The sequence below is a fragment of the Saccharomycodes ludwigii genome, chromosome II (assembly GCF_020623625.1).
Source record: "Saccharomycodes ludwigii strain NBRC 1722 chromosome II, whole genome shotgun sequence".
NCBI lineage: Eukaryota > Fungi > Ascomycota > Saccharomycetes > Saccharomycodales > Saccharomycodaceae > Saccharomycodes > Saccharomycodes ludwigii.
The window spans coordinates 1948541-1969566 of record NC_060201.1 but is presented as its reverse complement, the minus strand read 5'-3'; the positions used below and the strand labels follow the sequence as shown (position 1 = coordinate 1969566).

General features: G+C 29.8%; 8 protein-coding genes across 8 annotated transcripts; 5 read left to right on the top strand and 3 right to left on the bottom strand.

The window, feature by feature from the left end:
- Positions 1 to 224: 224 nt before the first annotated feature.
- HOS3 (histone deacetylase) lies at positions 225 to 2414 on the top strand (the record flags this gene model as incomplete). Its single annotated transcript, XM_046080756.1, has 1 exon — positions 225 to 2414. One exon carries the CDS (start codon positions 225 to 227, stop codon positions 2412 to 2414), a length of 2190 nt encoding a protein of 729 aa, XP_045936192.1.
- A 938-nt stretch (positions 2415 to 3352) lies between these two features.
- On the top strand, positions 3353 to 3799 carry SCDLUD_002080 (uncharacterized protein; the record flags this gene model as incomplete). Its single annotated transcript, XM_046076874.1, has 1 exon — positions 3353 to 3799. The coding sequence occupies one exon, from the start codon at positions 3353 to 3355 to the stop codon at positions 3797 to 3799; it is 447 nt and encodes a 148-aa protein (XP_045936191.1).
- Positions 3800 to 4782: 983 nt separating this feature from the next.
- LIP5 (lipoate synthase) lies at positions 4783 to 6027 on the top strand (the record flags this gene model as incomplete). Its single annotated transcript, XM_046080757.1, has 1 exon — positions 4783 to 6027. The coding sequence occupies one exon, from the start codon at positions 4783 to 4785 to the stop codon at positions 6025 to 6027; it is 1245 nt and encodes a 414-aa protein (XP_045936190.1).
- Positions 6028 to 6269: 242 nt separating this feature from the next.
- On the bottom strand, positions 6270 to 10673 carry BEM3 (GTPase-activating protein BEM3; the record flags this gene model as incomplete). Its single annotated transcript, XM_046080758.1, has 1 exon — positions 6270 to 10673. The coding sequence occupies one exon, from the start codon at positions 10671 to 10673 to the stop codon at positions 6270 to 6272; it is 4404 nt and encodes a 1467-aa protein (XP_045936189.1).
- A 684-nt stretch (positions 10674 to 11357) lies between these two features.
- Positions 11358 to 14312, bottom strand: SLK19 (Slk19p; the record flags this gene model as incomplete). The annotated part of the gene is made up of 1 exon (XM_046080759.1): positions 11358 to 14312. One exon carries the CDS (start codon positions 14310 to 14312, stop codon positions 11358 to 11360), a length of 2955 nt encoding a protein of 984 aa, XP_045936188.1.
- A 634-nt stretch (positions 14313 to 14946) lies between these two features.
- On the top strand, positions 14947 to 15702 carry TOA1 (transcription initiation factor IIA large subunit; the record flags this gene model as incomplete). The annotated part of the gene is made up of 1 exon (XM_046080760.1): positions 14947 to 15702. One exon carries the CDS (start codon positions 14947 to 14949, stop codon positions 15700 to 15702), a length of 756 nt encoding a protein of 251 aa, XP_045936187.1.
- A 205-nt stretch (positions 15703 to 15907) lies between these two features.
- On the bottom strand, positions 15908 to 17005 carry PEX25 (Pex25p; the record flags this gene model as incomplete). Its single annotated transcript, XM_046080761.1, has 1 exon — positions 15908 to 17005. The coding sequence occupies one exon, from the start codon at positions 17003 to 17005 to the stop codon at positions 15908 to 15910; it is 1098 nt and encodes a 365-aa protein (XP_045936186.1).
- Positions 17006 to 19040: 2035 nt separating this feature from the next.
- On the top strand, positions 19041 to 20036 carry CAR1 (arginase; the record flags this gene model as incomplete). Its single annotated transcript, XM_046080762.1, has 1 exon — positions 19041 to 20036. The coding sequence occupies one exon, from the start codon at positions 19041 to 19043 to the stop codon at positions 20034 to 20036; it is 996 nt and encodes a 331-aa protein (XP_045936185.1).
- Between the last annotated feature and the right edge of the window lie 990 nt (positions 20037 to 21026).

Sequence of the window (21026 nt, the reverse complement as noted above, 5' to 3'; positions counted from 1 at the left end):
TTTTTTTTTTTATTCCTTTTTTTTTTGTTTTTTAATTTTCAAAAAAATTAACTTATACTTTATGACAAACAAAAAAAAATATTCGAATATATAACCATAATAATCAATCATTTATAATTAATAATAGGTGCTAATATAGTCAGATACCAACGTTGTTCACATATTTATACCTCACTCATTCTCTCTCTCTTTCTCCCTTTTTTTTTTTTTGATTTAAATAAAATATGTCATATGTAGATCCACTCTATAAATTCAAGAAGCAGTTTCAGGAATTTGTCGATAATAATCCAAACGTTATCGCATCATCATCACAAATTCCGGACTCTGCCAAAGCTGTTATAGTTTTAAGTCCAGGATCAATATATCATCAATTTAAAAGAGATTGGGTATCTAAATCCTACAAAAAAACTATTGTTGAAAGACCTGAAAGATTATTAGCATGTTGTTTAGGTATAGGTGCTGCTGTTACAATGTATCCTGCTTTATTCACATTAAAATCCGTTCCCTCTTTATATTCCAGTAGTAATTCTGGTGGTATTAATAATATTCATAGGATCGAAAAAAAATTGAATAGTTCTCATGTTTTGAAAGTGCATGGTAACGAGTGGCCCAATAAATTGATAAAATTATGTAAAGAAAGTGATAAAAAATTGGCTAATGGTGAAGTTGAAGTCCCTGATACCTGGAATAGTGGTGATATTTATTTATCTTCCTCAACATTGGAAGCTATTTATAGTAGTATAACTGCCCTAGAAACAGGGGTTGATTCAATACTCAATAGTAATAATGCCAATGAATGTCCTAATAGATGCTTTGTAGCAGTTAGACCACCTGGGCATCATTGTCATTTTGAAATGCCCGAAGGATTTTGTTTATTAAATAATGTTCAAGTAGCTATACAATATGCAAGTGATAAATATGGTATCACACATGCTGTTATATTGGATTATGATCTACATCACGGCGATGGAACACAAGATATATGTTTTAAAAGAGCCTTAGAAAAAAATAATAATAATAATAAAGGGAGAGGTAAATATACCGGCAATAAAGGGAACCAGAATAACAAAAAAGATGATGATGCTGCTACTGCTGCTACTGATGATGGTGATGATGATAGCCGTGATTGTAATAATTATGTTTTAAAAAAATATGGTGTTAAAGTTGGATATTTTTCAATGCAAGATATTAATTCGTTCCCCACTGAAGTTGGTTTCAGCACCGCGGAAAGTATAGCCAAGGCTTCGACATGCATTATGGATTCTCAGAATTTAAATATATGGAATATTCATCTAGATAGCTGGAATAATAATGAACAAGAGTTTGATAAACTTTATAACAATAAATATCGTATGTTATTTGCTAAAGCCGATGAATTTTTTACAAGGGCAAAATTTGAATGTGGATTAAATAACGGTCCTGCATTTAAAGGGTTGGTTATTATAAGTAGCGGATTCGATGCTAGTGAATATGAATCACCATCAATGCAGCGACATCAAGTTAATGTTCCTACCAAATTTTATAATATGTTTATGAAGGATGCGTTAAAATTAGCGCAAATTCATACCAATGGTAAATTGTTGAGTGTACTAGAAGGTGGTTATAGTGATGGAGCCATTATTTCCGGTACTTTTTCCCATTTAATTGGATTACAAAATCAAAATTGGATCATGGAATGGGGGTCAAAACAGGTTATTAAAGAAATTAGTAGAGGTTGTAAACTAACTTGGAAACCGTATAAAACTAGAAGAAACAACGATGTTATTAGGGTTTGGGCTGAAGAAGTCATTAAGTTGGGCAGAAGCATGATACCTGAATTCAAACCAGAACTATTCGATAAGGAATTAGAGAAAAAATTGGGTATCAACAAACATAATATTATTTTAAGATCTAGTAAAACAAGAAACAGTGGCGTTGATATTAATACGAACACTAATAAGATTAATATCGTCAAGTCTGAAAAACCTACCATATTAAACCAGTACTTCCCAGATGATGAGCAAGATTATGTAGATGAAGAAGATAAGGATTATGTGTATAATGAAGAATTGAATAAAACTTTTAATAAGACAGTTGAAGACATCACGATCGATGATATATCAAGACATTTAGAAACATTAGATATAATAGATACTACATTTGGTACCGGCAATGGTTCTCATAAAATGCGTGCTAAAAAGACCAAAAATATACCCTCCAGCTTCCTATATGGTAGTGGGAAAGTGGATAACATAAAGTATGGTGACGAACAGCAACAAGACATTTCTATGATATCCCAATATAATGATCCACCATCTGCAAGGACAAGAAATCAATTATCACAAAAAAAGCAGCAGCGTGGTCAAAATGATAGTGGTACAAATACAAACTGTAGTCGTTACCATAGTACTCGAAGTGGTAGGACCCAATGGTAGTGTAAGTTTTTGGATATATTATATTAGAAATATAGCATAAATGCGGATGTTTTTTACTGCGTGGCACCGTCGTTAGGTTACCCAAAAGGAAAACATCCCATTGGTGGTTTAACCAAATCAAATCAGAATAAATATAAATTTAAGAAAACCTTTTATTATTACTAATTTTTTTTTTTTCTTTTTTTTTTTCTTTCCCCTCAGATAAGATTTAGTAGTCAATGTAGGATCTGTAAATTTAGGAGGTTAAACTTAGGAGATTAAATAAATTATATATTTTACTGTTATTACTGTTATTATTATTATTATTATTGTTATTATTCTTCTTCTTCTTCTTCTTATTGGTTCTATTTGTTTCTGTTAATTTTATTTTTTGACAAAAAAGGAAAAAAGGGCAATTGCTGTGCGGTAGGGGTGAAAAAAAAACACTATATAAAACATTTGCGTTTTAATTGCTGTTATTGTTTTAATCTCGTGAAATTTTTGCTTGTGTTAGATGAAAGCGTAAAGAATTCTTTAAGCCTTTTTTTTTTTTTTTTTTTTTTTTCATCTCGTAAAATAAACAAACAAACTTTACGTCACATTTAAAATGGAGAGAAAATACATAATAATAAATGATTGAGGTATATTAGCTGTATTTTATATTTATATATATATATTTTTTTTTTTTTTGCTTGTATAAACATACAATAATCTTTTCTGATATCCAGCTTAAACAAATAATCTTGCCATCGTCTTTATTTCCTTTTTTCCTTTTTTTTCTCTCCCTCACGTTGCTATATAAATAACACACTTGAACAACTTAATTTAAATTCTTGTTTTAAATATCTTTTTCTTTTCCTCTTTGTCAACTTAAAAGCTTAACTTTAAAAGAAAAGTTTGGTGATAAAAGGAAAAAAGAAAAAACCAAAATCAAACAATCTCATAAATATATAGTAATAATGTCCGCTAGTAAATGTTGTGAAACTAAACAAAATAAAAATACATGTGAATGTCCATCAAGTAATGCGATAAAGAGTTCTGAATGTGCCTGTGAAAGTAATAAAGGTCCTGGGTGTACCTGTGGAAATAATAAAGGTTCCGAATGTACCTGTGAAAATAATAAAGGTCCTGTGTGTACTTGTGGAAATAATAAAGGCCCTGTATGTACCTGTGATAATAATAAAGGCTCCGAATGTACCTGTGAAAATAATAAAGGTCCTGTGTGTACTTGTGGAAATAATAAAGGTCCTGAATGTACCTGTGAAACTAATAAAGGCTCTGAATGTGCCTGTGAAACTAGTAAAGGTCCTGAATGTGCCTGTGAAACTAATAAAGGTCCTGAATGTGCCTGTGAAGCTAATAAAGGCTCTGAATGTACCTGTGAGGGCGGTAATTGTGACTGTTAACTTTTAAAAAAAAGTTTAGGGTAGATAATTTTGTTTTCCTTTTAGATTTAGTTATTTTAGTAAAACATTTTTGTAATCATTTCTCTTCGTTTTACCATTTGTTTTAAGTACGTATTGGTTTTATTTAATAATATAACATTGATTATAGACGTCGCATATTGTTCTTATTTCACAGTTCTGTTGTTGGACAATAAGTTAGGAATGTTTGCTATTACTATTGTCTTTGTTAATATAAAATTATTTTCTGTTAATAATTATTAATAATGACATTACCTTTTTTTTTTTTTTTTTTTTTTTTTTCCTATTTCTATACCTTTATATATATATTTTTGGGAAATAATTTATTCTAAGTATTATTTGCTCAAATTATTTGTTCTTTATATAAGAGCAGTTTTAAAATATTTTAATGTATTTTATTATACCTCAGAGGTATAACCCTAAATATTAAATTTGATTTACACATTACTTTGTCTTTTTTTTAACTTTGATTTCTTTCTGTGAAATATTCGGTCTAGAAAGGAAATCCGAGATTGGCCGGAATTAATCGCAAATTTAACGTGAATGATAAGTAATAAATTTTGTATTTAACTCTGGTTTTTTAACTCTGGTTTTTTAACTCTGGTTTTTTAACTTGGCCTTTCTTTTAACTCTGATCTTTTTTTATATAATATTATTGAAAAAGGGATGATCCGTTAGCCGAAGTTCCGATGAAACTTCAAATATAAAATATATATGAAAAAAAAAAAAAAAAAAAAAAAATAAATCTACGGTAATAGTAACACAAGAATCTTCTTATTCTTTCCAAATCAATATATACATGCATCCGTAAAGGTTGATATTCAACTTATTTTCATCCCCCTTTATATTCATTAGCTATTTGCTTAAATACCTACCTGGCCATTAAACTTTTAACACAAGCTATTGGGGAAAAAAAAAAGAAAAAAAAAAAAAAAAAAAAAAAAAAAAATAAAATATTGAACACTATGCTATCCGCTTCCAGGTCTTTAAAGTTATCAACTAATATACCATTTGCTCATCCAACTTTCTTGTTGTTACCAACAACAGTTAGCAAAATAACCGCTAAAAATGTTTCCTATTATTCTAGCATTCCATCCTCTTCTGTGGAAAAGAAAATCACCTCAACCAATGAACATCTGTCAACCAACAAAATCATTACTAAACGAAAACGTTCCACTGTTCTAAAAGATAAATTGGTTCAAGGCCCAAAATTCGAAGACTTTTTAACTGGTAACGCAATGAATTTCAAATTAGATCCAATAGCCGAGGCAATCCGGGATACAGAAAAAATCAAGAAATTACCATCATGGCTAAAAGTTCCCATTCCAAAGGGCACCAATTTTCATAAATTAAAGAAAGATGTCAAGGAATTAAAATTAAGTACTGTATGTGAGGAAGCTAAATGTCCCAACATTGGTGAGTGTTGGGGGGGTAGAGATAAAAGCAAAGCAACTGCAACCATCATGTTATTAGGTGACACTTGTACCAGGGGCTGTAGATTTTGTTCAGTGAAAACTAACCGTACTCCTGCTAAACCCGATCCAATGGAACCAGAAAACACAGCAGAAGCCATCAGTAGGTGGGGCTTGGGTTATGTTGTTTTAACTACAGTAGATAGAGATGATTTAATTGACGGTGGTGCTAAACATTTAGCGGAAACTGTGATCAAAATAAAGCAAAAGGCTCCTCAAATATTGGTAGAAACTTTAAGTGGAGATTTTAGAGGAGATTTAACTTTGGTTGATATCATGGCTCAAAGCGGATTGGATGTTTATGCTCATAACTTGGAGACTGTTGAAGATTTGACTCCTTACGTTAGGGATAGAAGGGCTACCTATAAGCAATCCTTAAGTGTATTGAAAAGAGCTAAAGAAACTGTTCCAACTCTAATTACAAAAACTTCCTTGATGTTGGGGTTAGGCGAAACCAAAGAACAAGTTTTACAGACTTTAAAGGATTTAAGAGAGGTTAATTGCGATGTGGTAACTTTTGGTCAATACATGAGACCCACCAAAAGGCATATGAAAGTTGTGGAATATGTCAAACCAGAAATATTTGAATATTGGAAAAATAAGGCTTTAGAATTGGGATTTCTATATTGTGCTTCTGGTCCATTAGTTAGATCTTCTTATAAAGCTGGGGAATCATTTATCGAAAATGTTTTGAAAAAAAGAAAAGTTCAGGCGGAGGGACCTAACAATCTAAAATGAAGAATAATGGGTTGGTCTCTACAAACATGTAACTTAATATATATATATATATTAAGTTATAATATACATAATATTTATTCTATGCATTAGTTATTTATTTATTTCATTTTTTTTTTATTTTTTTTTTTTCCTTCTCTTTCTTTTTCCTTCTTTTCTTTCTTTTGTTCTTAAAAAAAAAAAAAAAAAAATCAACTAAAATATAAACTATTTATCTGTTTTTTATAAGTGTTTATTGATAACAATTAAAGTGGGAATTGTGGAATATTTAATTCCAACTTTTCTCTTTCGGAATTTTCTATAGGTTCTTTGTTTTGAAAGATACATGAATAATCAACAATAAATGGTTGTAACATATTAACTGGTATATTCAAAGTTGGCGAAAAAACAATGCATAAATTCCTTAAGTTCATCTTATTAATTTTACTATGCTGACAAATATTAACTAGTAATTCAAATAAAACATTCATTAAATCGAAATTTTCCTTCAATACCCGCTCCCGAACAATATCTCTGTATTTAATTGCGACGTCCTTAGCATTATCCATCCCATGTTTATCTATAACCGTTTTAAAATATTCAAAATTTTCATCACCAAAGATATAATGTGGCAATTTCCTAAAAAATAACTTAAGTAAACCAGTAACAACATTAATGTCAACATGTACATTATTTTCACTTATTTCACCCTGCTCACACAAATTCATATCATGTTGGCGATCAAAAATCTCCTCCAATTGTTTGATAGACAGGGAGGATCCGCTTATTCTGAAAATACCTTCTGCTTCTAACGCATTATGTTTGTACAGATACTCTAAACATCTATATACAACCGATGGAATAACATATTCCTTTTGGTATGTGTGGGATGACTGTTTTAAAGTTAAAGACAAATCTGTACCAAAAATATTAGATTTTGCAGTATTTAATGTATTTGAAGTCAGTGACGAGTTTGAAGAAGAATCTAGGTTCATCGATTTTAAAACTTGATTAATATTACTAGAAGCTGAACCACTGTTATTATCGTTGCTATTGTGATATGGCAATCCATGTTTATTATGTAAAGGCGAGTGTGATGGTGACGTTAATTCCGATTTGGGAACAATATTTTCTCTCTTTTTCAACGGTGTTGTGCTGGTTGAAATTATATTATTAACAGTCAAACTACCATTAATAGTAGTGGTGCTGCCATGGCTATGATTACTATTGGTGTTGTTGTTGTTGTTATTTGTTGTTGCTGTTGTTGTTGTTGTTGTGGACATATTACTATCTAACTTCGTAACAGGGGTAATTATACCATTCATCAAAGAACTTGAGTCAACACTAATATTAGATGGTTGTGGTGATGTAGGTATAACATATAGATTGGCACCATTGTCAGTATTTTCAACGTTATCATTAGTATGTATACTCGATGTACCAATAGAAGGATTGCCAGTAAGCTGTTGATGCAATTGTTGTGGTTCTGGCGTGATAACTTTTTTGAAAGGGAAAAAGCTTCTTATTCTGTTACGCTTAACATCACGATCGGATGGCGAATTAACACTTGTAGTTGTCGTGCTCACCGAGGAAGAGTTTGCAGCATTAATAGGGGTTGTTGTAATAGAGTTGGAATTAGATGTATTAGCTGAGCTAGCAGTAATTTGAGAATCTGATAAATCGGGGTAACTGGAACTTATAATCTTTGGAATAATTGTTTCACTTGTTTTGCTATCATCGGTAGAAACAGAAGAAAATGTGGTATTGGTTACGGTACCAGAATTATTATGAACACCGCTGCTAGTTGATACTATAGATGTTTCTTCATAGGCAATTTCACGTCTCTTCGCCAATGCAGATAAGGATCCGCTTCTAAATCTGTTTTTGAGACCATTTACACCTGCAGCCACAGGGTTACTTGTAATAGCGCTAGAATTGGTATTATTACTTCTCATTGTCGTAGGTGTAGTACGATTGTTATTGATGCTACTAGTACTATCATCTTTACGTATGTTATTGCTACTAACTGCTAAAGAAGCCATTGGGGTAGGCAAAATTGATGGACCTGGATCCAAGACTTTGGGTAATTCAGTATACTTGCTTAAAACTGTTATCCAATTTTCTCTTTCTTTCCTTGTTTCCGTACTAAAATAATACCTATTGTTAGAAGTCAAGCCCGATTTTTTAGGTTCATTAATGACAAAGCCGTTAACCGTGCCATACTTTTCATCTGGGAAATTCGGTTGAATTTCAATGTGGGAATGACTCAATTTAATTTGTTCACTCAGGTTATTGTAATCATACAATTTTAGTATCTGGCCATCATCATTCATCACCCCATATCTTATTTTCCAATTCCCACTAGAACTCAATGTTTTATTTTTTCTAAATAATAACCAGCCCTCTTTTAATGAAGAATCTGCAGTCATGCCCAATACATCGGTTACCGTATCGGTACTCATAAACTCAGCTAACTTCAAACCTGGAATACGAGGTAAAGATGGTATGGCGAGCAAACTTAAAAAATAATCCGTTAGTTTCTCCTTTCTCTCACAAACTTTCTTGGGGACAACCAAATTTATTTTAAATAACTGCTTTTCAGGTAATGGAGGTAAAGATAAAATATCCATATATGGCTTGAACCATTTATCAGACAACTCATATATTTGATCAATACTCTTATAGAATCTGAATATCTCTTTATTAGATTCATTATCTACTACACTAAATAGAATACTACAATAATCATCGTTGCTGCTTGTATTTGTCGTTGAAGAAGTTAAGGTTCCGGCACCACTGTGAGTGGCTCTATAGATGGTACTTATAATTATTAATTTAACCGTATGAAATTCAGATGGTTTAACAAAAAGCGGTATATTGGATTTTATACTTCCTTGTTTACTGATAACGCTTGCTGATGTATCGCCATTATCTATTTGCCGCTGTTGTTTCAATGATTTATCATCCGTGCTAAACGTTTCCACACTTTGTGGTGTTTTAACACTTTGTGGTGTTTTAACCGGATAAGAACTGGATAACTTATTACCAGCAGTTAACAACTGATTGGCAATTGATTTGGCTGATATAACGTTGTTAGGTATAGCATATTTATGAGTATCCGGATCAGTATTTTGATTATAGCGGTGGGTATCATGATCTAATCTGTCTAAACTTTGTACACTTGGCTTATTAATCAGTACAGGTGAACCTAAGGCATTAGATGTAGTATTATGGTCATTAGGCTCCATATTCTGAATATCGTCAATACCATTAAATACATTATTCGGCTGTATTAAAGCTGTAGCAGATAAAGAATGTTTTTGTCTATTTAGAATGGAAGTGTTTTTATCATTATAAGCAATTGAAAGAAACCCATTGGTGGTTTTGTTGAATGTTTCAGTATAATCGTGGCCAGGAAATGGCTCCAAATTGTTAGTATTAACACTACTATCTTCTAATCGTTCTTCCAAACTTTGTTCATGTAAACTCTGGTTTTCCGAAGCTATTATTAAAGATATGCCTGGATTTTTAGATTTTTTATCCTCATGTTCAGCCTTTTGTTTTATATCATTTTTCTGGTTCGTATTGTTGTTGCTACTTATTATTTGTCTAAAAGGTTTTAACGATAAATCATAAGCTGATACGCCTTCTTTAGAAGGCGACTGTGCTTCGGTATAGTAAGCACAATCATCGTGGTGAGCACTATTATCAATACCAGTAATTTTCTCTCCGAAATCGCTGTCGTCACTGTTGTTATTATCACTATATTTTAAGGGAGAACGTAGATGCTCGTCAACTACAAAGGCAAACCTATTGCTTTTATTAGGAGAAGAAGGTGATAGTAAGTGACGGTTATGTATGCTAGAATTATTTTCATTATTTTCCAATGCTAACGTTGTTGGTTTGGTTGAAGAGGTGTCCGTAGTTATCCTGGATGTATGGGCTTGTTCTAATGGGTTATGTAATGTATTATTTTTAGGATTATAATTGGTAACATTATCAGATTTTTCATTTTCAACAGTAAGTGGTGATTGAATTGTAATTCTAGAACTAGTGTAAGCGGCAGAAGTAGCTGGTTTCCCCTGAAAAGATGAAGTATTATTTGTTATTAATGTTTGGGTGTTCGTATGCGCTTTTATATTGTTATTATTATGATATTCGAGAGTAACTTTGTCCAATGGTGTAGCTGTAAATGATTCATTGTCGCTGGAGATAGACTCTGGTGTTTGTGCGGGTTTATTTTTACTTTTATTACTATTTATACTCAAAGACAAATTATTTTTATTTCTATTAGTAGACCTTGGAGGAGGAGTCATAGTTAATGTTTGTTGCTTTTGTAATTGACTGAGCAAGGTGTTATCATTGGAACTACCTTTTGACTTTGTTAATAGTTCGATGGTTTTCTTTAAACTATCAATTTCCATAGTATGTTCCCTAAGTAATAATTTCAAATTGAAATTTTCATGTACCAGTTCTTCATAGGATAATTTTTTTAAATTTTTAGTGGTATTGTTATTTTCATTATCAGTAACATTGACTAGTCCTAATAGTTTATTCTTTTGTTCTATATCTTTATCGTACTGGTTTAATAGTTCTAAAGTTTGTGAAGTAGTGGCAGTTTCCGCTCCTATTACATTATCGTTGTTATCGACATTACTATTGCTGCACATTCTTGTATTTTTTTTTTTTATTTTTTTTTTTTCCCTCCTCTATTCTTTTGTTTACTGGATTCAAGTTTAGTTATGTGTTCTTTATGATACATTTGCTGTTAAAGCAAGAAAAGAAAGAAAACAGCAGAAATAAATAATAGCAACAAGCGAGTTTAATTTATGGTATTTTACTTTATTATATGTTCAGAATATACGGACGCATGTTTTAAAACAGAGAGGAAAAAAATAAAAAATAGTCAGGAAAGGGAATGTGCCACGTGTTACCCGGACACGTGTTGAAAAAGGGAAGAAAAAGAGATAAAAAAAAAAAAAAACATCAAAGTTGTGAGCTATGACATTTCATACTGGCTTCCCCTTTATACCCGTTTTTGTCCATTCCGTGCCCGTATTTATCTCCTATTTGTGTTTTCAACTTATTTACAAGCAAACAAAAACATTATCTACATAAATTAACACGTAAAAAAAAAAAATTAAAAAAGACGCGTAATCTAAATTATTCACCAGCTACAAAATTCAATATTGTCGCTACTACTAAAAACATCTAATAATAAATCATGGCTATTTTTTTTTAACTATAATAAAATAAAAGTACACAAAATATCAAGCAAATAACTTTAAACTAAACTAAATCATACAAAGCTATAGTTAATTGGTTTTAGATTGGTAACTCCTAATCTTTACTACTCATTTATTTATTCCTCTTTTCTCCTCACTTTCCCATAATTTAACCAATTGCTGTTTTTCATTCCTTTCATTGTTCAATTGTTGCTTTAGTAATTCAATTTCTTCTCGTAAGGCAGTGTTACTTAATTCCAATTTATTAATTTGTTCTTGGTACCTTATTTGATAATTTTTCTTTAATAATTTAACTTTTTGTTCATGTTTTGATGAGTATTGAATGTATAAATCTTCAGCTAATAACTCTAGCTTCTTACCACTATCTTCTTGAAGTTTATTAACTTCCAATTTATAATTTTCCACTTGTTCTTTCAATTTATTTATCTCCTCATCGTCTTTACTAATGGCATTTGCACTATTAATGGTTTGTTGTTGCAATAGTTTCTCATTTTCTAACTTTAGTCTCTCATTTTCTTCATTTTTCAATTTAATATCCTTTTGAAAATTTTCTGTTTGTAATAAATAATCTTCTAATTCTTTTAAATGAGATGATTCTAATTTGCTTATTTCTTCCTTTAGCTTGACAACCTCTGAACTGTTGTCATTGGCATTATTAGTAGTATTATCATCGTTATTATGAATAATATCTTGCAACTTTAAATTCTCAGTTTCTGAGTTTTTGCATTTATCTTGCAAAATGTTGTACAAATCTTGTAAATTCTTTAAATCTGCTTGCAATTTATTTAAACTTTCTTCTTTTTCTTTAAGATTCTTTCCATTTTCTGTTACAGTTTTTTCTTTCTCTTCTTTCACAAAATTTATTTTATCTTGCAACTCCTTCTTTTCTATCTCAAGTTTTTCGTTTGTTGATTCTAACTTTTCAATCAAATTATTCAATTCAGTGATTTTATCTACTTGCTCATTTTGCAACGTTTTTAAAGTACTAACTTCAGAATTCAATTTGTCATTGTCACTAATTAAATCCTCGATTTTGTTAATATTTTCAGTTTTGACTTTCTCTATTTCATTATTTAAATCATTTTCCAAGTTGGCAGCATTTTCATTCAACTCTGCAACTTTATTTTCCAAGTCAGTAATAATTTTCTGCTTATCAGCAATCTTCATATCTTTATCAGCCATACTTACCTTCAAAGTTTCCACTTCCTTCAGCTTGTTTAGTTTTTCTAGTTTTAAAGTAGTTATTAAATTTTCATTGGAGTTACTAGTCATACAAATTATCTTGTATTCACTGGATAAAGTACTATACTTAAATCTCACCTCATCTAAACATTGATTCAATCCTTTAATCTTGGTTTGATTTTTATGAAGCTTTTCCAGTAATTTAGAAATATCTGTATTTTTTTCGTCAAATAAAATTTCATAATTATTTAACTCTTTGATAAAACTTTTTTGTAAATTATTTAACTCTGTGGTGTATTTTGCTGGGGATATATTACTGTTTGTAGCGCTAATACTCCTACTATTAGTATTATACAGAGAATGCCTTCTTCTTCTTAATGGACTTAACATTTTAATGCGCGGTGATGGAGATGACGGGGAACTGCTATTTACGCTACTGGGACTATTGTTGATGTTTTTATTATCATTTTTGGCAATACTGCTAGTTTGTGCACGGCGAACACCAGTTGCTAGAATAGACGAAGTATCCGATGGTGAGTTATTTAATATTTTATTATTGTTGCTGTTACTGTTGGTACTAATATTATTACTACTATTATTATCATTAGTATCATAGTTATTGTCATTCCGAGTATTAATATTAAGACCCGGTGATAACCTAGGAATAGAATGTAATTTCTTATGTGTATGCACAATACCAGGGGACTGGTTTTCAGAATAGTCCATTGATAAGCTATTATTATTCTTAAAATTCTTAATTGGAGAATCATTGATATTACTTTGGTTATTACTATTATTATTGTTATTATGATTAGATTGTGAACTAGCACGTCTTCTTTTTCTTAAAATACTACTTGAAGTTAAAGATCTTCTCACCCTTTGAATCGAATTAGTATTTGGGTTAGTCATGCTAATATTATTATTGCTAGTTTCATGATCAGTATTCTCCTTTTTTACTGTCCCAGGAACAGTGCTACTACTATCGTCATTATCATTGTCTCTATCTGGTAATGGTGACACGTTTAAATTTAAATTTAAATTATGTATAGGTGATTCAACAATGCTACTACTAGAAGTGTCATTGTCATTTTTCTGTATCTTGTTAGTATGTTCAGTAGTTTCTGTTGCAATTGTTGTGACCATATTGCTTTTACCCGATATAACTTCACTATTATTATTAGTAGCTTGGTATTTTACATTAGATACTGTTACAGTATCTTTATTATCATTGCTATGAGTTGCATTTTCGTTGTTTTCAATTCCTCTCCTAACAAAATCTATCGAAACATCATCATCACTATCTTCTATTACTATATTTTCTTCAATATTGTAACTCAATCTGTTAGTCATCCTATTAATAGTAGATGTCCCACCTATTTTTATGTCACCAAAGCTATTATTGTTTCTAAGATCTGCAATACTATTTTCAACGCTATTACTGCCTACAGCAGATTTAATTTGTTGATTCCTCTTTAATATAGGTAAAACGTTTAATGGAATACTATCATCAGTTGTAATATTATCATCATTTTTCATGTTACTCTTAATTATAACCTTATTTTTACTGTCATTTCGAGCGCTTTCAAGCAATGGATCTAAGATTAATGGTTGTTGTGATTTTTGTAATGTTTTAAAAAATCTTAATCTACCTGTGTTATTTTTGATTACAATAGGAACAGATGAGGCATAGGTGATATCTGTAGAACTACCTTCTTCATATTCTTCTACATCTTCATAAATTGTGTTGCGTGTATTGCTTTCTTGGTTAATCTTAACAATGATGCTATCTGATTTTCTATTATTAGTATGAATGTGTTGTTGTAGTGATTGTACAGTTTTTTTCTTTGGTGACAATCCCAAATGAGGATTATTGTTACTCATAATTATTTACTTTAAAAGCTTTTAGCTGTTGGTGTCTTTTGCTTTTCTTTATATTATGATTTTAGTGTTACTTATCAACGATGGTAAGGATTAATAACCAAATTTTAAAAAAAAAAAAAATAGTAAACAAACTTTTTTTTTTTGTACAGTACAAAAAAAAAATAATAAAAAAAAATTTTTTTTGATTTACAAAAAAGGAAAAAAAAGAATAAAATAAAATTGGTTATAAAAAGTTAGCGTTTAATATTTAACGCGTCTCCATTTTATTATATTTTTTAAATTTGTCTTCTTTGTCCGGCATATTTATTTATCCCCATCGGATAATCCTTTTTCTAGCCGGGTATCACACTAAAGGGAAAAAAAATAATTTAAATTTAATTTTTAATTTTAATAAAAAAATAAAAACTTTTTTTTCTTTTTTTTTTTAAACTCCCATTCAACTTTAGGCTCACTTTCAAAAAGAAGTATTCATTCTCTCTTTTTCTTTCCTTCTCACAACATTTTTCCTTGTTTTTCTACTTTCATACACCTATAAAGTTAATGGCATTTTAAATAAATTGCTACATAATACAGCTAATTACAAGCTCTTATCTGTCCTTATAACCAAAAAGGCATAAATTTCACCATCCACAAGATGTCTAATAAAGAAGCTTTAAAAGTATATGATTTAATTATAGAGAATGTGATTAACGAAGTACGCCAGGATTTTGAAAATAATGGAGTTGATGAAGACACACTATTGGATTTGAAAAAAATATGGCAAGAGCAGTTAACTAAAAGTAAAGTCTCTGAAAATTTCCCATGGGATTCCGAGAATAGTGCTACCACTACTGTAGATAATCAAAATAAAGATGGAGACGAACCCATACAGATTGAAATAGAGGTTAACGGTAATAACAATGTTCCCAATTCTATAGATACTACTACGAAAGAACAAATGAAAAAGGAGGAGGAAAATGAAGTAAATACAAATAATGGGGATGAAAATGAAATAAACTCAAAGAAGAGTGATAATGATGCAGAAGGAGGAGAGGAGGAAGCAAAAGCAAAAGATAATGAACAAAGGGAGAGCGAATTAGAAAGGTTAAAAAGATTAAAACAAAAAGAAAAAGAGGCTAAAAAAACTGCGTTATTAGAAACAGATGAGGTTAATTCAGATTTAGATGATAGTGATGATGATTATTTAAATAGTGATGATGAAGCTAATCCAAATGGTGGTTACAATGATAACGGGGATGGTCCTTCCAGTAATGGGAATATTATATTATGTTTATACGATAAAGTCGGTAGGGTTAGAAACAAATGGAAATGTACACTAAGGGACGGGTTAGCTTCAATCGATGGTAAAGATTATGCTTTTCAAAAAGCTAATGGGGAATGTGAGTGGTGATTATCTTTTTTCTTAAAATTTTTTTTTTTATTTTTTTTTGTTATTTTTAGTATATTATTATAGTTTTTAATATTATATATATATAATTGTTATTTTTTTTTTTATTTATTTTTTTTTTTTTATTTTTTTTTTTTTTTTATGTTATATACCTCATGTAATAAATGATATAAATATGTTTATACATGTATAAACATAAAATTTTCTATTACAAACCGCTTTCTAAATCATGTTTATTTGATAACCATAATTTGATAAATCCACTAACACCACTACATAAACTTAAAATGGCATAAGTACCCATCGGAACTTTCCAATCAAAAACATCGGTGGTATCAGCCATAAAATCAAATGATAGCCTAATTAAATCGCACTTGCATAGTTTTAATTGATAGTTTATCTCATCTAATTCGGATGTTAGGTCAGAACACTTACCGCTAGTACTACTGCTTATTTCATTCAATATTTGCTGTTTAATTGGGGATGGTAATATTAAATTATTTATTGTTTTCAATTTAACGTCGATTTTAATTTGAAGTTCCAATTTACGTTCTTTCAACATGCTATATTTATCTAGATTGTTAAATAAACTCAATATAATGTCATAATACCAACTTATAGCTTCATTTTTCGATACAAATTTATAAAATGCAGGGTTTTTTTTGTTATCCCATAGTCTTAACTTATTCAATAATAATAATTCATCCATTATTGAGTAGTATAAATCAATAAAATCTGCTAAATCTTCCTGTTTTAATTCATATAATTTGATTGGTTTCTTACAAGAACCATTGAACCCAAATTTGTTGATTATTTTAAATAAAGTGAAGGGTGAACTACCAAATCTTAAAATTTGTCTAAATGTACCTAAATTATTAGCCATCCATTGTAAATTTGTAATTAACTTAGAACTATTGGGCAAATTTAAAAGATGACGGTTTTTTGAAATAAACTTATTAATTATTGGGAATTTTGCTACATATAGAAAAAAAGTATTATTACCGATGTCTGTATTAGGAGTATTGTTCACGTTTATGTTACAACTTCTTTTAGTCTTAATTAATATAAAACGTAAAATATCTATCAAATATTTAAGTATTTTAGCAATTTTATCTTTACCGGCTAAACTTTTGAAGATTTTCTGTAAAATATCCAATTTACGTATTACAATTACTGTTTTGTTAGCATTATTAATAATAGAAAAATCACTATCGTCATTTAATGTTGGATTTACATCGTCACATGGATCTATTATATTGTTTTTCTCGCTGTTATAGTGTATATCGTAATAGGATAAATTGCTCATAGTATATGATTTCAGTTCCTTATCTTTCTTATCTATTTTAAAGAATGAGCAGCTATTATTATTGCTCAGTAATCTAGTATTACAATATATTAAAACCCACCAAACTACTGCTAATAATGTTGTATATACTTTATTTAAGTTATTGTAGTTCGTTTCAATATAGTTTTTGGTTATGGGCTGTAATAATGTAATATTTTTGGTTCTATTAATATTAAACACTTTTCCTTCTTTTTTTTTTTCTGTATGTTTCCTATTTGGCTCCAAAAAAAGGTAATGGTAGCTATTGTAGGAAAGTAGAAAGTTATTGTATAAGATGACTATTTGAAAATTGACTCATTTATATAAACTACTATGAGTTCTTGTAAAGAGGAAAAAATTTTTAAACTTGTATTTTTTGGTATCCAATATATTGTAAATGATTTTTAAAGGTATGTTCGGAAAATAAATTGCTTGCGAGGATAACAATTTTTTTTTTTCCTAGGATCCTTTTGTACGAGTTTTTTTAATTATGTGAATTGGAACATATTATAATTTCCTGTAGTAAAAAAGATTATATGGAATGTTTGGTCCAAATTAATTTTTCATTGCATTTATTGGTTTTATATTAAAATATATATAGATTGACTTAACTTTTAAGTATAGTATAACTTTCTTAATGTTTGATAATGGAACTTTAACTTTATAACACCCAAAGATACTATAACGAAAGTTATTCAAATGCAACAATTGATCGGATATCTGGGCGATAAGTATATAACTAACAGAATTAAGAAATAATCAATTAATAAAAAGAATATGTGTATGATTATAGAAAATACACCATAATATATGAAACTCACATTTCTGTTACGAGTAGCTCCATGGTTATATAGCGTAGCTGGTAATTATGCAGGTCAATAAAGAACTTTTTAAAAAGTATACGGATCTTAGTGACACATGAAAATGTAAATTTCTTAATATGGGGGGGAGAATTGGAGAAGAATTGGAGAAGAAAAGATATTAGGCAAATGGTTACGATCGTTTTACACGAGGAGGATGTAAAAGAAAGAATAAACGTATAGGAGAAAGTATTACAAACAAGTTTTTCTCTTTCTCATGCACTTAATGGACACAATTCACCCTTTTTTTTTTTTTTTGTTTTTTTTTTCTTCCCCTCAGCTCTACGCAATTTTCAAAGAATTTGTGTTTTTTGTCGCATTTCGCATTTCGCATTTCGCATTTCGCATTTCGCAATATGCCAACAACTAAACAATGTTTTTATATTTAATCCTTAGATGTGTGGGTGTGGAAAATAACGGCAAAAATAAAAAAACAAATTTACAAGGCTAAAACAATATGCAGATTACTCTGACCAATCAGACCAAATATTAATCAGTTTATATTTGCAGATAGACGAGAGATACCCGAAGAAACATATAAAATCCTAATAAATAATAATGATAATAATAACAAAAAAAAAAAAAACTGTTTTTATTGTTAATATTGCAATCGATAACGAATACATACTTAATAATAATAATCTACTCATATAATTATAGTCTTTTTGTCACCTTTAAGTGAAAGTTATAACGATTTTTTTTCTTGTTATTTTTCACTCTTCAAATCAAAATGATAAAATATATAAAAACAAATACACTACACGTTTTTATATTATTAAGTGCAAGAGATGGAGAGGAAAAAGCAATTCATTACATCTATTATCTTTTTTTTTTTTTTAAAATGGAAAGAACATTAAATCAACAAACCACTTAATACTTAATTCTTGAAGCATTTTTTTTCTTTAAAAAAAAAATTAAAAAAAAAATTTTTAAAAAAAAAATCATATATAAAGAAAGTGACAAAAATATTAAAAGACTATATTTTGCCTTTGTTTTTTTTTTCTTTTAATTTTTCTGTTTTATAATTTATTGATTAGAGATCTGAATGCACAACTTCATCCAGTAACACTACGAGTATTGAAGTGGCGATAACAGGTACAAACAAGTACAAACAAGCAAAAAAAAAAAATATATATATACATACACGAACAAATAAGATGTCTTTAGAAGCTAAACCATATTACAAGCATTTCCCCAAAAAGCATAATGATAAGAGATCAGCTGGTATCATCACGGCTCCATTCAGTGGCGGCCAAGCTAAATCAGGTGTTGAAAACGGTCCAAAATATTTACTAAAGCACGGTCTACAACAGCAGTTGGACGATTTGGGTTGGGAAACATCGATTGAAGAACCATTGAAAAACACAGATTTTGAAGAAAGAAAACTCGCCTCTACCAAGGCTTCAAGTAATGGTAAAGTTAAAAGAGCTGATTTAGTTGGTGAAGCTACCAAATTGGTTTATGAATCGTGTAAAAAAGTATCCAACGATGAAAACAAGTTCCAAATCACATTGGGAGGTGATCATTCTATTGCTATTGGTTCTATTCATGCTGTTTTAGAAAAATATCCTGATGCTGGTATATTGTGGATTGATGCCCATGCTGACATAAACACTCCATCAACCACCGACTCTGGTAACCTGCATGGTTGTCCAGTCTCGTTTTTATTGGGTTTGGATCGTGAAAATTGTCCTGAAGAACTAAAATGGGTTAAACCAGGCATTTTGAAGCCAAACAAAATTGCTTATATAGGTTTAAGAGATGTCGATGATGGTGAGCGTAAAATATTGCGTGATTTAAACATTTCCTGTTTCAGTATGCACCACGTAGATAGATTTGGTATCAATAAGGTTGTCGAGATGGCTCTTGATAAGGTCACAGGTGGCGAAAAAGATTGCCCTGTCATGGTTAGTTATGACGTTGATGGTATTGATCCATTATTTGTTCCAGCTACTGGCACACCAGTAAGAGGCGGATTAACTTTAAGAGAGGGACTGTTTATTTGTGAAAGAGTTGCTGAAAGCGGTAACCTAGTTGCCTTGGACGTTGTTGAATGTAACCCAGAACTAGCTAGTCATGATTTGCATGTAGTTGATACCATTAGCGCAGGTTGCGCCATAGTCAGATGTACACTTGGTGAGACTTTGTTATGATATGTTTCAATTAATGCATAGAAAGTAAATATTCGAATTGAAGAGAAGGAAAATCGGAAAAATAAAGTTAGAAAGTTTTAAAAACTTTAAAAAATTGGAAAAAAAAAAAGAAAAAAAAAAAAGAGGAAAAAAGAGGAAAAGAAAAGGAGTGAGGATGGAATAGAGAGGAAAGAATGTAATTAAGTAAATAGTATAGCATTATTAAACCAATCATGTTTCTTTGTTTCTGTTTAATTTTTTTTCTTTTTTATTTATGTATGCTTGTAGACTTGTTTATGATAATAACTGTCCAGCTATTAAGCTGCAACATTTGACAGATAGATTTATAAATAATGAATATATTGATTCCTTTTTTTTTAAAAAATGAAAGTTTATTAATTGTTGACGATTGATTGCTCTGAGGATTGTATTATCTGTAGTCAATTGCTTTAATGACAATTATTATAATAATATCTCAGTAATAATAAGAAAAAGGGCGAAAGGGGGTAGGAAAAAAAGAAATTGGTTTTGTTGAAATAAAAATAGAATTAAAAAAAAAAAATAAAAAAAAAAAAAGGATGGATTGGTTTAATTTGTTTATTTTATTTAATTACTGTGGTGTTATTTATCACCAGACGCATACATAAGCATTTGGTTTAATATTTGTGTCCTCTTGTTTTGTTTCATTTCTAAGCAATTAAATTTGCCCAATAAGAAAATAATAATAAAAATCAATACTCAATTTTGGCATATGTTAATTATTTGGGAGGAAGAAAGAAAGAAAAAGAAAGAAAAAGAAAAAAAAAAAAGGGGGGGGGGAGTGGGAGAGAGAACTAATGAAATAGGGAAAGGAGTACAGGAGGGGGGGTGTTCTTAATAATTAGGAATCAGAAATCTTTTCTGAAAAAGAATAAAATTAAAATAAAAATAATTTTATATATATATATGCTCTAATTCTTTTTTCAATCCTAAAATTTTATATGTCTAGCTTAGCTTTTTCAAATCTCCTTC